This window comes from Haliaeetus leucocephalus, unplaced genomic scaffold (genome assembly GCF_000737465.1).
Source record: "Haliaeetus leucocephalus isolate CR32 unplaced genomic scaffold, Haliaeetus_leucocephalus-4.0 Scaffold251, whole genome shotgun sequence".
Classification (NCBI taxonomy): domain Eukaryota; kingdom Metazoa; phylum Chordata; class Aves; order Accipitriformes; family Accipitridae; genus Haliaeetus; species Haliaeetus leucocephalus.
This window is the reverse complement of record NW_010972687.1, coordinates 7,266,826-7,280,425: the sequence shown is the minus strand read 5'-3', so window position 1 is coordinate 7,280,425 and position 13,600 is coordinate 7,266,826. Positions and strand designations below refer to the sequence as shown.

Here is a 13,600-nt window from a genome sequence, read left to right as displayed (position 1 = left end):
GTCATCTAATGCAATAGGTGAGCTATTAAACAAAGTAGCTCAGTATCTATGTATTCCACATACCTTATTAGTGACATCCAAATTACAACTTGCTTCACAGAGTGCCATCACAATAGGAACATTCCCATCTTTGCAGGCCACATGCAAGGGAGTGTTGCCATGTCTGTCTTGCAAATCTACAGGACATCCTTGACTGATGAGACTTTTAACTACTTCTATTTGACATCTTCTGACAGCAAGGTGTAGGGCTATATGACCATCCTGAAACCACAAGACAGCTCGTAAGCAAGATTTAATAATGCTAAAAAACAAAGCATTTTGCAGAGTCACAATCATTTCACTTAACTGGGTGCATCTCCTTGCCTCAAGAATCACGCTGGTTTTAATTTTTGTTTTAAGGGTGGAGGCAGGGAGATGCACAGTATCTGTCTGAACAAATCAGCTATGGGACGAAAGCAAATTTCTATTAAGCTACTGAGCTTTGCAGTAGAATGGATGAAATGCAAACACACATTCTCCACTGATGACCTCCCTAGGAGGTGGAAGAGTGACCAACTGTAACAACCAGCTGAATATTGTAAACCACCCATGTGTTTACTGACAGAAGTTAGTGATGCAAATGTCATTCAATCTGCTTAGTGATCAGTAACTTCAGAGACAGAGCTTTCTTGCCTTGCGGAACAACCTCAAGAGACAATGTGACTGGTAAAAACAATTTAATTCTTTTAGAAGCAAAAGCTTTTTTCTGAACTGGCTTTAATAACTATTTAGTAACTATCAGCAATAAAAGTAGCTAAAAGAACAAGCATAACAAAATTACAAGCAATGAAATGCCAGACTTGTTTGTTGGGATTACACCATGAAAGACAAAACCCAATTCTGAATCAATACAGTTATATTTTTAAATAGTCAGAATTTAGCTTATTGGAAATAGGTGTGATTTAGCCAACCCATAGGAATCAAAGGCAAACAGTAAACCCATCTTTTTTCTCTTAAGTTAATAGTTTGTTGCCAATTACAGAACCCAATGTTCCTGCCATTTTTCACAGAGTGTTAGTCATAAGTTAGTAACTGATAAGGTGATAATGAATCAGCAAAAACCCAATTGTGGAAAAATAATCAGTGGGCAACTTTAAAGACTATTGCTGTCATCAATAGTCTCTGCATGAACTGCTCAGAAAACCCACATCACTGAAACAATGCTGGCTTGCAGCATTCAAATGAAGCAATTCAGAGACATGGCTCTGACACCTGTGATCTCTGGACGTAATTCCTGACCAAAAGCAACTCAAACTAACCTTGTCTGTTGCACGAAGGTCAGCCCTGTGTTCTGCCAGGCATTCCACAATATCATGGTAACCCCTAGCAGATGCTGTCAGGAGTGGCGTCTCCCCTTCTTTGTTTTTAATGTTCACATTGCAACCTGCTTCACAGAGTGCTTTGGCAACAGAGTAGTAGCCATGCCAAGCAGCACAATGCAGTGGGGTTTCTTCTTCCTGTCAACATGGGAAATAAAAACCAAAACCAACAGAGCTGAACCAAATGCCAGGAGGAACAATACCCCAGCTTAATTTAGAAAGACAGGAAGGTGACATGAAAGAAAAAAGACAGTCTACTAAGTAAGCCCTGTAAAAAGATGTTGTAATTTCTAATGCTGACGTTCTCAAAGGAAGAATAACTCCTGCTGACATACAAAGTGACTATGGTAACACACTAGACTGTCATCATTGCCTGGATTCTGAGAGTATGTATCTACTGACAACACCTTGCATGTCAGCAATCTTAGTTTAGATGTTTCCATGCTTCTGCAGTTATCTATCTTGGTTTTCTCACTTGAAAACTGATCCTCATTGGTAAGCAACTTCTACATCCTGTGTGCTGAGGGACTAATCCAGTGTTTAAAACAGATGGCTCACCAAGGAGATGAAAATCATAGAACCACCGAAAGGTTTGGGTTGGAAGGGACCTTAAAGATCATCTAGTTCCAAACTCCCTGCCACGGGCAGGGACACCTTCCACTAGACCAGGGTGCTCAAAGCCCCATCCAACCTGGCCTTGAACACTTCCAGGGATGGGGCATCCACAGCCTCTCCAGGCAACCTGTTCCAGTGCCTCACCACCCTCATAGTGAAGAACTTCTTCCTTACGTCTAATCTAAATCTACCCTCTTTCAGTTTAAAACCATTACCCCTTGTCCTATCACTACAATCCCTGTTAAAGAGTCCCTCCCCATCTTTCCTGTAGGGCCCCCTTTAGGTACTGGAAGGCTGCTATAAGGTCTCCCCAGAGCCTTCTCTTCAGGCTGAACAACCCCAACTCTCTCAGCCTGTCCTCACAGGGAAGGTGCTCCAGCCCCCTGATCATCTTTGTGGCCCTCCTCTGGACCCAACTCCAACAGGTCCATGTCCTTCTTACACGGGGGGCCCCTGAGCTGAACATAGTACTCCAGGTGGGGTCTCATGAGAGCAGAGTAGATGGAGAGAATCACCTCCCTCGACCTGCTGGCCACGCTTCTTTTGATGCAGCCCAGGATGCAAGGCCTTCTGGGCTGCGAGTGTACATTGCTGGCTCATATTCAGTTTTTCACCCACTAATACCCCCAAGTCCTTCTTTGCAGGGCTGGTCTCAATCCACTCATCGCCCAGACTATATTTGTGCTTGGGATTGCCCCAAACCATGTGCAGAACCTTGCACTTGGCTTTGTTGAACTTCATGAGGTTGACATGGGCCCATCGCTCAAGCCTGTCAAGGTCCCTCTGGATGGGTTCCCTTCCCTCCAGCATGTCAACTGCACCACACACCTTGGTGTTGTCCGCACCATGCAACTTGGTGTCGTTGGCAAACTTGCTGAGGGTGCACTCAATCCCACCATCCATGTCACCGACAAAGATGCTAAGCAGCACCGGTCCCAAAACTGACCGCTGAGGAACGCCACTTGTCACTGGTCTCCACTTGGACATGGAGCCATTGACCACAACTCTCTGCATGTGACTGTCCAGCCAATTCCTTATCCACTGAGTGGTCCACCTGTCAAATCCATGTCTCGTCAATTTAGAGACAAGGATGTTGTGCGGGACAGTGGCAAATGCTTTGTCCAAGTCCAAGTAGATGATGTCAGTTGCTCTTCCCTTGTCCACCAACACTGTAACCTTGTCGTAGAAGGCCACCAGATTTGCCAGGCATAATTTGCCCTTAGTGAAGCCATGTTGGCTGTCACCAATCACCTCTTTAGTTTCCATGTGCCTTAGCATAGTTTCCAGGAAGATCTGCTCCATGATCTTGCTGGGCACAGAGGTGAGACTGGCTGGCCTGTAGTTCCCCAGGTCTTCCTTTTTTCCCTTTTTAAAAACAGGGGTTATGTTTCCCCTTTTCCAGTTAGTGGGATCTTCCCCAGACTGCCACAACTTCTCAAATATGATGGACAGTGGCTTAGCCACTTCATCTGCCAGTTCCTTCAGGACTCGCAGATGCATCTTGTCAGGTCCCATGGACTTATGTACCTTCAGGTTCCTTAGATAGTCTCAAACCTCATCTTCTCCTACAGTGGGCAGTTCTTCATTCTCCCAGTCCCTGCCTTTGCCTTTTGTGACTTGGGTGGTGTGGCTGGAACACCTGCTGGTGAAGACTGAGGCAAAAAAGTCGAGTACCTCAGCCTTCTCCATGTCCCAGGTAACCAGGTCTCCCATTTCCTTCCTGAGAGGACCCACATTTTCCCTGGTCTTCCTTTTGTCACCGATGTACCTATAGAAACTTTTCTTGTTGCCCTTGATGTCCCTGGCCAGATTTAATTCTATCAGGGCTTTAGCTTTCCTAACCCGATCCCTGGCTGCTTGGACAATTTCTCTGTATTCCTCCCAGGCTACCTCTCCTTGCTTCCACCATCTGTAGGCTTCCTTTTTGTGTTTGAGTTTGTCCAGGAGCTCCTTGTTCATCTATGCAGGCCTCTGGGCACTTTTGGCTGACTTCCTCTTTGTTGGGATGCATTGCTCCTGAACTTGGAGGGTGTGATCCTTGAATATTAACCCTTTCCTGGGCCTTTTTTCCTTCTAGGGCTGTATCCCATAGTATGCTACCAAGCAGACCTCTGAAGAAGCCAAAGTCTGCTCTCCTGAAGTCCAGGGTAGAGAGTTTGCTGTGCACCCTCCTCGCTGTCCTAAGGAACTTGAACTCCACCATTTCATGGTTACTCCAGCCAAGGCTGCCCTTGAGCTTCATATTCCCCACCAGCCCCTTCTTAGTGAGAACAAAGTCCAGCATAGCACCTCTCCTTGTTGGCTTCTCCACCACTTGGAGAAGGAAGTTATCATCAACACATTCCAGGAATCTCCTGGATTCCTTAGCCCTGCTGTGCTGTCCCTCCAACAGATATCAGGGTGGTTGAAGTCCCCCATGAGGACCAGGACTTGTGAACGTGAGGCTGCTCCTATCTGTCTATAGAGGGCCTCATCTGCTCAGTCTTCCTGGTGAGGTGGCCTGTAGCGGACCCCCACTATAATGTCACCTGACCCTGCCCTCCCTTTAGTCCTGACCCATAAGCTCTCACTTGCCTCCCTGTCCATCCCCAGGCAGAGCTCCATGCACTCCAGCTGGTCATTGACAAAGAGCAACACCCACTCCTTGTCTCCCCTGCCTGTCTTTCCTAAAAAGTCTGTATCCTCCCATTCCAACACACCAGTCATAGCAGCCATCCCACCACTTCTCCATGATACCAGTAAGATCATAGTCCTGCATGTGTGTGCATGCCTCTAACTCCTCTTATTTGCCATGCTATGTGCGTTTGCATAGAGACATTTAAGTTGAGCCCCTGCTGAAGCTGACTTACTGGCTGGAGTGGCTGGAATTCCTTGTGCTGCTCTCCAGGTGCTCTCCTGCTGACCTGTGATCCCTCTCCAGGTTCTGGGTATCTATTGCTGACACTGGCATCACACTGGTAGGAGTGGGATGGTTCCCCTAGACTTGTAGTTTGAGGCAGAGCACTCTGCTTACTATGTTCAAAAGGCACATCCTAATGATTTAGGAGTGTAGGCAGTGACTTGGGTCCTTAGAAACCTGCATCCTTTAAACGCGCATCACAACAAGCATTTGAAACTGTAGACATTTTGAGTTCAGTTGTGACTGAAGTTCTAATTTGCTTTTTGCTTGAACCCAGGAAGCTTCAAAATATTCACCTTCAGTCTCTTCGTACTTCATAACAGTTATGTGGAACATCATTAAGAAACTCAAATGTTTTACAAAAACACGCTATTGAAAGTAGCCCACTGAAAAGCAGGGAGGATTAAAACCCACCAAAAAAGTCATTCTATCAAATTCTAAGAAACAGGATATCCTTTCTGTACCTGGCAAGTATCAATGAGGAGACAATCAATGCTGATAATAGTATAGGGCTTGGGCTGTATTCAAGGTTTCTGTAAAAATCTGAAGAAACAGTCGAACAGCATGTCCTGTGGTTCCTTGGCCTGCTGCTGCTTAAACAATACAAAGGTAGTCCTAGAGGATGCAGCACCTGGGGAGGCTTATGGAACTCCCCTCCCCCCCAGTTAAATTTGGGTCAAATGGATGTTTTTTTTCTATTAAGCCTTTTCTTTCCTGTTTTCTCACAAGAATTCAGAGCTCCAGTGAAGCCCTCCTAAGCCCTTCTCTCATTTTCAAAAATGAGTGCTTGACACTTCAGAGAAGTCCCATGATGGCTGAAAACCAAGCTGAAGTCAAGGCAAAAACTAATAAAAAGCTTTAGGTGAACTCACAGAGCGCACACTACCACCCATACCTTTGTGATGTTCGGTTTCTCCAGCTTTAAGCTTTCATTTTCAAGAAAACCTGTGTTTTTTAACAGTAGTTGGTTCATGCACACTGTTTTTTGCAGTCTTCACTAAGAGGTATTGAAACCTTAATAATTTTGTTATTTTTTTCAAATTCTAACATGCCAGAGGCTGCAAGGCAAGACTAAGAGTTTTGACCACTTGTACTAAAGCCTTATTCTTTGAAGAAAAACAGACAGTGTCCATGACTCACCTTGTCTTGAAAGTTTGGATTGGATCCAATGCGACAGAGAAACTGAACCACATCCACATGCCCATACCGAGCTGCAACATGGAGAGCGGTCTCCCCAGACTGCAATTACAGAAGAACATGCCAGTGTAATTTCATATGTCACTCCTAGGTATACACCTCCACGTACAGCCTGAATGCCTGTATGCTGTATGGGGTACTCCTCCCTCCCTGTAACCCAATGGCACAGCTGTGGTCAGAAGAGATCTCCCGCTTACAAACTGCAGTTGTACGTGACAGATACAGCACCACCTGACAGGTTATTTCTTCAAAGGCCTTGCTTTTTCAGAACTTATTTTCCTACTTAATTTGTTCCAGGTCACAGCCACAATAGGTTTTCTGAGCAATATGAGGAGGCAGCTGCGTGTGCAACTGGTGTTGAAACAGACATCCTATTTCTAATCATAGTATTTCCATACGCCTCCCCTTCACCCTGTATACACAAATGTAATGAACTGGCCTAACACCTTGGTATATCCTGGTGTATTTTGGTCATTACATGTAATTATTTGCAACCTTTTGTTGAAGTCATATGGAAAAGAAATGGTATTCTTATTAAGACAGTAACGTCTTTCCTAGTAGCCCCATCAGGAGTTGAACACTAATTTTGCTAATGTGCCTTGTCTTGCACTAGTTCCCTCAACAAAGCAAACTGTGTTTCACAAGTATAATTGCCTCTGTACTGGAGCTTTGGCTAGTATGAAAACATCACTACCATGTAAGATTTTAACAGCAACTACTTTCTAGGGCAAATGTGCTCAAGTAAAACTGCTGGAGACAAGGTAAGTGCTCATCAGCTACAAACTGTTAGACTTCATTATGCTCAACTTAGTAACAGTCAAATTTACTTGTCAGACAAAAGTGATTTTAAATCAAGAGGAATGAAAAACAGAATCACGATTTTACCCCGAGTTCCAATGAGAAATCTAGTCTTCAAGCAAAAATTAATTTAGGTTTGTACTTCCCCACCTACCCACCATGTACTCACCACATTTAATATGCATGCTTCGTTAACATTTGTCAGGAAAATAATCAGTACATCCAGCTACTTTAAAACTGTGTTATCACAGCCCTATATGTCAGGTTATAAAACCACACTAAAAAAGCCTGTCACATTCTTGGAATTATGGCACAGCTGAAAGTCTTTCCAATGGAAAGACCTCTCTCTCTGCTAGGATAAAGTTACAAAAAAAAGGTTGTCTGCATGAAAAAGGAGAAGAATTTTTTTCTTACCTTATCCTTAACATCCAAAGGACATTTATTATCATTGAGAAATTTCAGTGTTTCTACATGACCATGTCGAGAAGCCCAATAGATTGCATTAGATCCAGCCTGTCAAAAATATTTGATTACAGATGTTATTGATCAATTTAAAATCCTAATTCTAGATTTTCACCTGAGGTATACATGCACTTAGTTGTACACAGATACATTGAACAGCTATTCAAGCTTATATGAACACATTTACTTTAAAATAAAACAACTTAGAATTGGTTCAACAACCCCACATACCAATGACAACAAAAACCCCTCTATGCAAGGATGATTAACAGGATCACTCACTATTTGTAAGGATAATCCTCTTCCTCCTTCTAAGGGAGTTTTTTGGAAAGAACAGTCATGAGATAAAAACCTTTCTGCTGCTTACTTTACCATCCCTTAGATAAAGAAGCAGACAATGCTTCAGGTTTGCTTTTAATGAACCCCAGATTGTTACAACACATTTTGAAAAAACCTTGTTGCAAAGCACACCCTCCATTGCATACAAGTTTTAGCTGTGATATTCCCCATCGCTAAAATGTGCATTTATCATGCCATATTAAAATAAAGTTCACCACTGTGTTTTAGGGCAATCACTAATTTGAACTAATTGAGGCAATTTTGTAAGCATGAACTACATTTTAAGACTAGTATAATTCAAATTATTTCAGCTAATAAAGTGATCAAAATCAGAGGATATGCACTAGTAACAAATGACATTATTACAGATTTGCTTTTATCTTTTTGTTGTGGAAGACAGAACCAGACTCTACAGTCCAGATTTTCTCCTTTCCAATACAACTTGGTCTGAACTGCTTGTCCTCTGCCAACTGGACTGAAAAACTTAAACAGAACGATGAGAAAGCAGAACCCTGACCTTATCTTGAACATCAATACGGGATCCACGCTTTAAAAGCAACTGCAGCATCTGAATGTTTCCACAGCCAGCAGCAATCAGTAGCGGAGGTGTTCCATGCTAACAACAAAACACAGCAAGAACGATATATTTAATTTTTGAAAGATTAAGAGAGTGGAATAGAAGGCAGGCATTGAACGGTATCTCTGGATTTCCAGTTTCAAATTAAGTCTTCAGGGAATACTGTATAGAAAATAATTTGTCCCTTTGTCCAAAGAAATTTATTGCACAGCAATCTTCTATTTTTTTTGGATGAATTCACATTTACTAAATGATACACCACACATTAAAGGCATGCTTTTCAAATTAGGAATATCAGTGTTAAGCTCTCATTAGCCGAGTCTGGCAAGGATGCTCCCCCTTGCAAATTCTTTAATATCTACATTTTAAACTAGATTACCTAAGGTGTTTGCCACACCACCTCAAAGACATAAGCCACCAGCAATGTATGGGAAAGTTAAATGGGACTGCACCATTAAAACAAAAAATACAGTGACTTCTTGAAATGTTCAAGGCCCCAATCACAGTAAAGTAACTGACACTTTACTTTATAGTGCTCTTCATGCATATTTCTCAAAGTACTTTAGAATGAAGGTCAGTATAAGCATTCAAAAAAGTGAAAATTAGAGCAGAGATCCAAGGCTAAACAGCAGAGCCAGCAACAGAACTCCGGTCTCTTTGTCTCAGTTCCAACACTCCCGTTAGTACAGCAGCAGCACACTGAAATACTGTAGTTGGCAAGTAATTTCATTTCTGAAAATGAATGACACCATCCAACATTATGTTCACATAACCAGTCTCTGCAGTATAAGACTTTTGTTTCTAACAGTGCTTTGCAAAGTCAGTTTTGGCAGCCTGGTTATTCCTACGTATTCTGCCATCCTAATCTGCCACAAGAAACAACAACTGCAAACAAAAGCAAAGGCTGATATCTCATAAACCACAGCTCTTGACAATAGATTTGATTAAAACTTTCTCAAAGACCTAGGCAAAAAAAAAACCATTTTCGGCTCCATTTTCAGGTAGTTTGGGAAGACTGAACACAGAACACATTAAAATTTCTCCTAAAGAAAGACAGAATTATTTCCCATCCACTTGTCTTTCTCTTTTCATTTCAGGTGTTAAATTTCTATTTTACAACTACGTTGCTCTATTCAACAGGGTGATAGCTAGTCCCCCATGCACCGCAACACAGACCCGCACTACCTTGTTGGGTTGATTGACATCATAATTTGTCAGAGATCCCAGAAGGTGCTGTAATCCAGGAACATTGTCATCATTGATGGCATGAATAATAGCTTTCATCACAAAAGAATCTTCCTCATCCTTGTAATTAAGTAAGAAGAAAAATTGTTAGCTTCAAGGAAAAAATCCCTACCTCAACAGCTGCCAAGACATCTAAAAAAATTTAAAAAGTAATATTTTCAAAGTCTTTTAGAGTGCTTCAGCTGCAAGTTGTAATCCTTCATGAAGCATATGGCTAACATGCATGCATGTTATTTGAAAACCCACACCAAAAACACCCACACTTTTTCTAGTACAATATGCTTCCTTCTTCTTCACACATGAACCCATTACTCATTGAGATTCCAAACAGGTTTCTTTTATTAGGTGTATTTTCCTTTTCCTCCTAGGACTTTCAATAGATGCAATACTTGCATGCAATGAAACTAATTCCATGCATACATGTGAACATGAAAAAACCCAAGAGGTACACAAATACAAACTGGAGTATCACGTTTTGCACCATCCAGGAATATGACACAGGAGAGGTACTTTGGACCAAGCTTTCACCTATTCACATCGACCAGTTAAAAATCTAAAACATAAGTAATAAACCTAGATACCTCTGCAGGTGTAACTTTATTTTTTCCCCATGCACTAAAATGTCACAAGAACTGAAATTCACTGAGGCCAATATTTGGATCACTCTTGCCTCCTCTCTCTTGAGGTTTCAGATATTTTAGAACACTAACATAAGGCTACAATCCTTTCTGCTACAACACAGGTGTGAAATGCTGATCCAGTGTTAAAAGGCACACTGACAGCTGAGGTGGGGGAGGCAGGGAAAGGAGGGCAAGACCGAGAGAACAAGGAGCATGGAAGCAGAAAGATAAGTGGAAGAAAAGTGGAAACAAGAGTACGGAGTTGCACAGGAGGGACACAGGGAAAGTAATATGGATAAAAAGGGCTTTGCAGAATTTTTGAAGTTTGATCCCATTAATGCACAGAAAAGATGAGGTTACCCACCTCTAAACATATTAACATACACACTTTGCTGATAACAGGGAATTTGTGAAGCATGTATTAAAACCTGGAGAGTAAGCTAAGTAAGAATGCTTTTGGATTTACAAGCATTTGTAATTACAAAGCATACAGCAATTGCTCCTGAATACTTAGCTCCAGTACACATATATAATACCACAAACTGAATACTGGCCAACTTTAAAATTTCCTCCTTAAATAACTGCTTGTTGTGATACCACTGTCTAGCATTCACTGGATCTAAGAGGGTCTCAATGTTTTTGAATATTCTGTTAAAAAAAATGCAATATTATTTTACTCTACACAGTGCCATGAAAAACTCAGATGCAACTTTTTCACATTGCAACTGCTACAGTACAAAAAATCCCCCTGAATCAAACTTCAAAACCAAGATAGATGAATTTCTGGCACTAGCTATCAGCCCCACCATGGTAATTAATAAATTAAATTTCAATGTTTGTGTCACGCAGCAGATCAGACCATGGATAACTGACCTCTGTAGCCTTAAAATCTATTTCTTCCTACATATGAGATTAATTAATTATGCACATTTTAAATAGCCAAATGCTTCTGTTAGAATAATTTCAGATGTAATAAAGCATTCTAAACATCTAAGTACACACTTACCAGAGTATCATCACTCCTAGCGACACTCATGTTACTTCTGGACAAGAAAGATCTTGATAATCTTTGGCACAAGGATATTAAGCGCACTGATTGCTTTTTAAAAATAAGAAGAAAAAAGCTATATGTAAAAAAAAAATCAAAACAGAACACTTGTGATAAGATGCTACTGCAGAGATTTTAAAGGAATACTGTTGTATTAACAAAACAAACTGGAGTTTGACTTCAACACTCCCCATCTCCTTTTTATACCATACTGGAACCTTCAATTTCTTTTGACATTTATAATCCAAATAGGCTATTCATATGCACTAAGAAAAGCTACGGGATTTTTTTGGATTGCTATTATTTCACCAAGCTGTTCAAATACAAAGCAAAACAGATCTGTGTTACATCCTCTTGTTCACATTGAAAACATTTAAATGTACATATTTTAAAGTATGTATACACAGAAAACCTAAACTGAGTGCAAATTAGCTGACGTCACTCCTTTAAACGTCATATTACAGAACAGTTTATGATATTCCTAGACCCACCATTTCACTCTAAGGCAGCAGACTAGTACTTAAATTTTATAAATACCATAGAAGTTCACCTATCACAGACACTAAACTGTGGCAAAAAAAAATGTACTGCACAGCTGAATATTTTGTGCCTTTGGTCCCTATCTTAGCAAAATCATCCTATTTCTTGGCCTCTGTGACAATGAATAAAACTTGTTTCCTAATATCAGTGTGAACTTCCCAATGCACATGCTGAAGGAGGAGGGATAACTGTATTGATGAACTGCTCCTTGCACACATTAATGCTTTCAGCTAATACCTTGCCCCACTTCTGGAAAGATTAAGTGATGCCAACCTTCTAAACAGGTTGGCAATCTTAGACCAAAAATCCTTTGCAAAAGAGACTAGTTTTTCCTTCCTCTGTTAAGTGTTGGTGTAACTACTGGAATAATTAGTTCTGTGAGGCCTGCTTAAGGGATGTTTGATTTACTGGGTTTACTGTCACAAAACATGTACCTATACTTTGAAGTGCCTTTTCTCTGAAAAAAGTACCAAGACAGGTTATGACAGCATACAGCTAGATGCATAAAACAATCCACACACAAGCATTTTTATGCAGATCATTAACAAAGAAGTCATCTCCCATACCACCATACTCAAGCACCTAATTTATTCCAACTGACAGAGGAGTAGGTTTCTTCTTCCTTCTCCACTCCTAATGACACTGATGTTTCCCTGGAGCAGGTAATGTTACTGTATTTGTATGTCACCAACGTTTTGAAGACTTATTGAATGACTCACTTTCCATTTTCGTCGTGCTGCAAACTTTTTGAATTTCTCCATATTCACTGCAGATGCTTTTCTACTAAGTGCTTGCTGGGTGTCTTTAGGCTATTCACAAAAGAAAAATAAAGTTGTTGTAAAATTTCTTGAGAAAATGCCCTGAAGGAAATCCAGACCCAAGAATATTTCATGCAATACTAAAATCTGCTTTTTCATTTTAAACAAAAAAGCCAACAGACCATTCAGCTTTATCCTTCACCTCCCTCTGTGACAGAGGCATCAGATATCATCTCCTAGATACATCTTGTCTTCTGGGAAGGTTTCCTGGCTGATTTTAAATGCAGTCAAACTTTGTTCCAGTCTCAGTGTAATAAGCTGGATGCTGCTGGGACCCCAGAAAAATCACATCCCAACTATCTGCGCAGCAAGCTCTAAGGCTGCACACTTTGAACCTTCTCATAGGCTAATACTAAGCACCAGTTACCAGTGCAGTATACCAAATTTTGCATTATATGATCCCATACTTTTAAGTCATTATTATGGAGAAATGCAGGTAAAAGTAGTGATGGGAAGGGGGAAAAGAGGGTATGACCAGTGGGGTGGGGAGAGAATGCCTGGAAAGTTAAGATATAAAGGAACATAACAGGATACAAAACAACATGCCTTGCTGCAGGAGTGAAGACCTTGGTCCCTGAGAGACAAACTTGGACAGTGCTTGCTTCAGTGGTTTAAAAAAATCATTTCAACTTGTTCAACATGTTTCAACTGCTTAAGATTACCCCACCAAAAAGTCAGCAAAACAAAGTCAAATTTGTAGTTTGGTGTATTGGTGTAGAAATGTCTGCCCTAGGATGCGGAACTATGAACTGGAGCAGCTGTGGCATGGATATTCTGCTAATTGGTCCTCTGGGAAGTGGAATGGGGTCTAATACCCACTATGCATCCCCAAAACCTGGGAAATCAATGGCACTGAAGAGGTTTACTACTTACAATCAGAATGCAATACGGAATTTAAAAAATTAAGTGGCAGGTATTACTACACACATTAAGAAGAATGACAGGTCCCATTTTCTCCCTCTCAAGCTAGTAGCACCACAACAGGTTGATCCAAACGAAACACTGTGGAACACTGAAAGAAGTGGACCACCACCCCACATTAACTGCTTTCCTCAGTCTAAAGAGGAAGGACAGAAGAGAGATT

At 41.1% G+C, this 13,600-nt stretch overlaps 1 protein-coding gene across 2 annotated transcripts in view; it reads right to left on the bottom strand.

The window, feature by feature from the left end:
• Window positions 1–13,600, bottom strand: part of DAPK1 (death-associated protein kinase 1) — a 97,408-nt gene that overhangs the window by 28,420 nt on the left and 55,388 nt on the right. For both annotated transcript variants that reach the window (XM_010568667.1, XM_010568666.1), the window contains exons 9-16: window positions 12,418–12,507; window positions 11,117–11,209; window positions 9,431–9,550; window positions 8,186–8,284; window positions 7,282–7,380; window positions 6,013–6,111; window positions 1,299–1,496; window positions 64–261 (exon numbers count right to left, since the gene is read on the bottom strand). In XM_010568667.1, coding sequence (XP_010566969.1) covers window positions 64–261; window positions 1,299–1,496; window positions 6,013–6,111; window positions 7,282–7,380; window positions 8,186–8,284; window positions 9,431–9,550; window positions 11,117–11,209; window positions 12,418–12,507 — 996 coding nt within the window. The remainder of the gene's footprint in view (window positions 1–63; window positions 262–1,298; window positions 1,497–6,012; window positions 6,112–7,281; window positions 7,381–8,185; window positions 8,285–9,430; window positions 9,551–11,116; window positions 11,210–12,417; window positions 12,508–13,600) is intronic.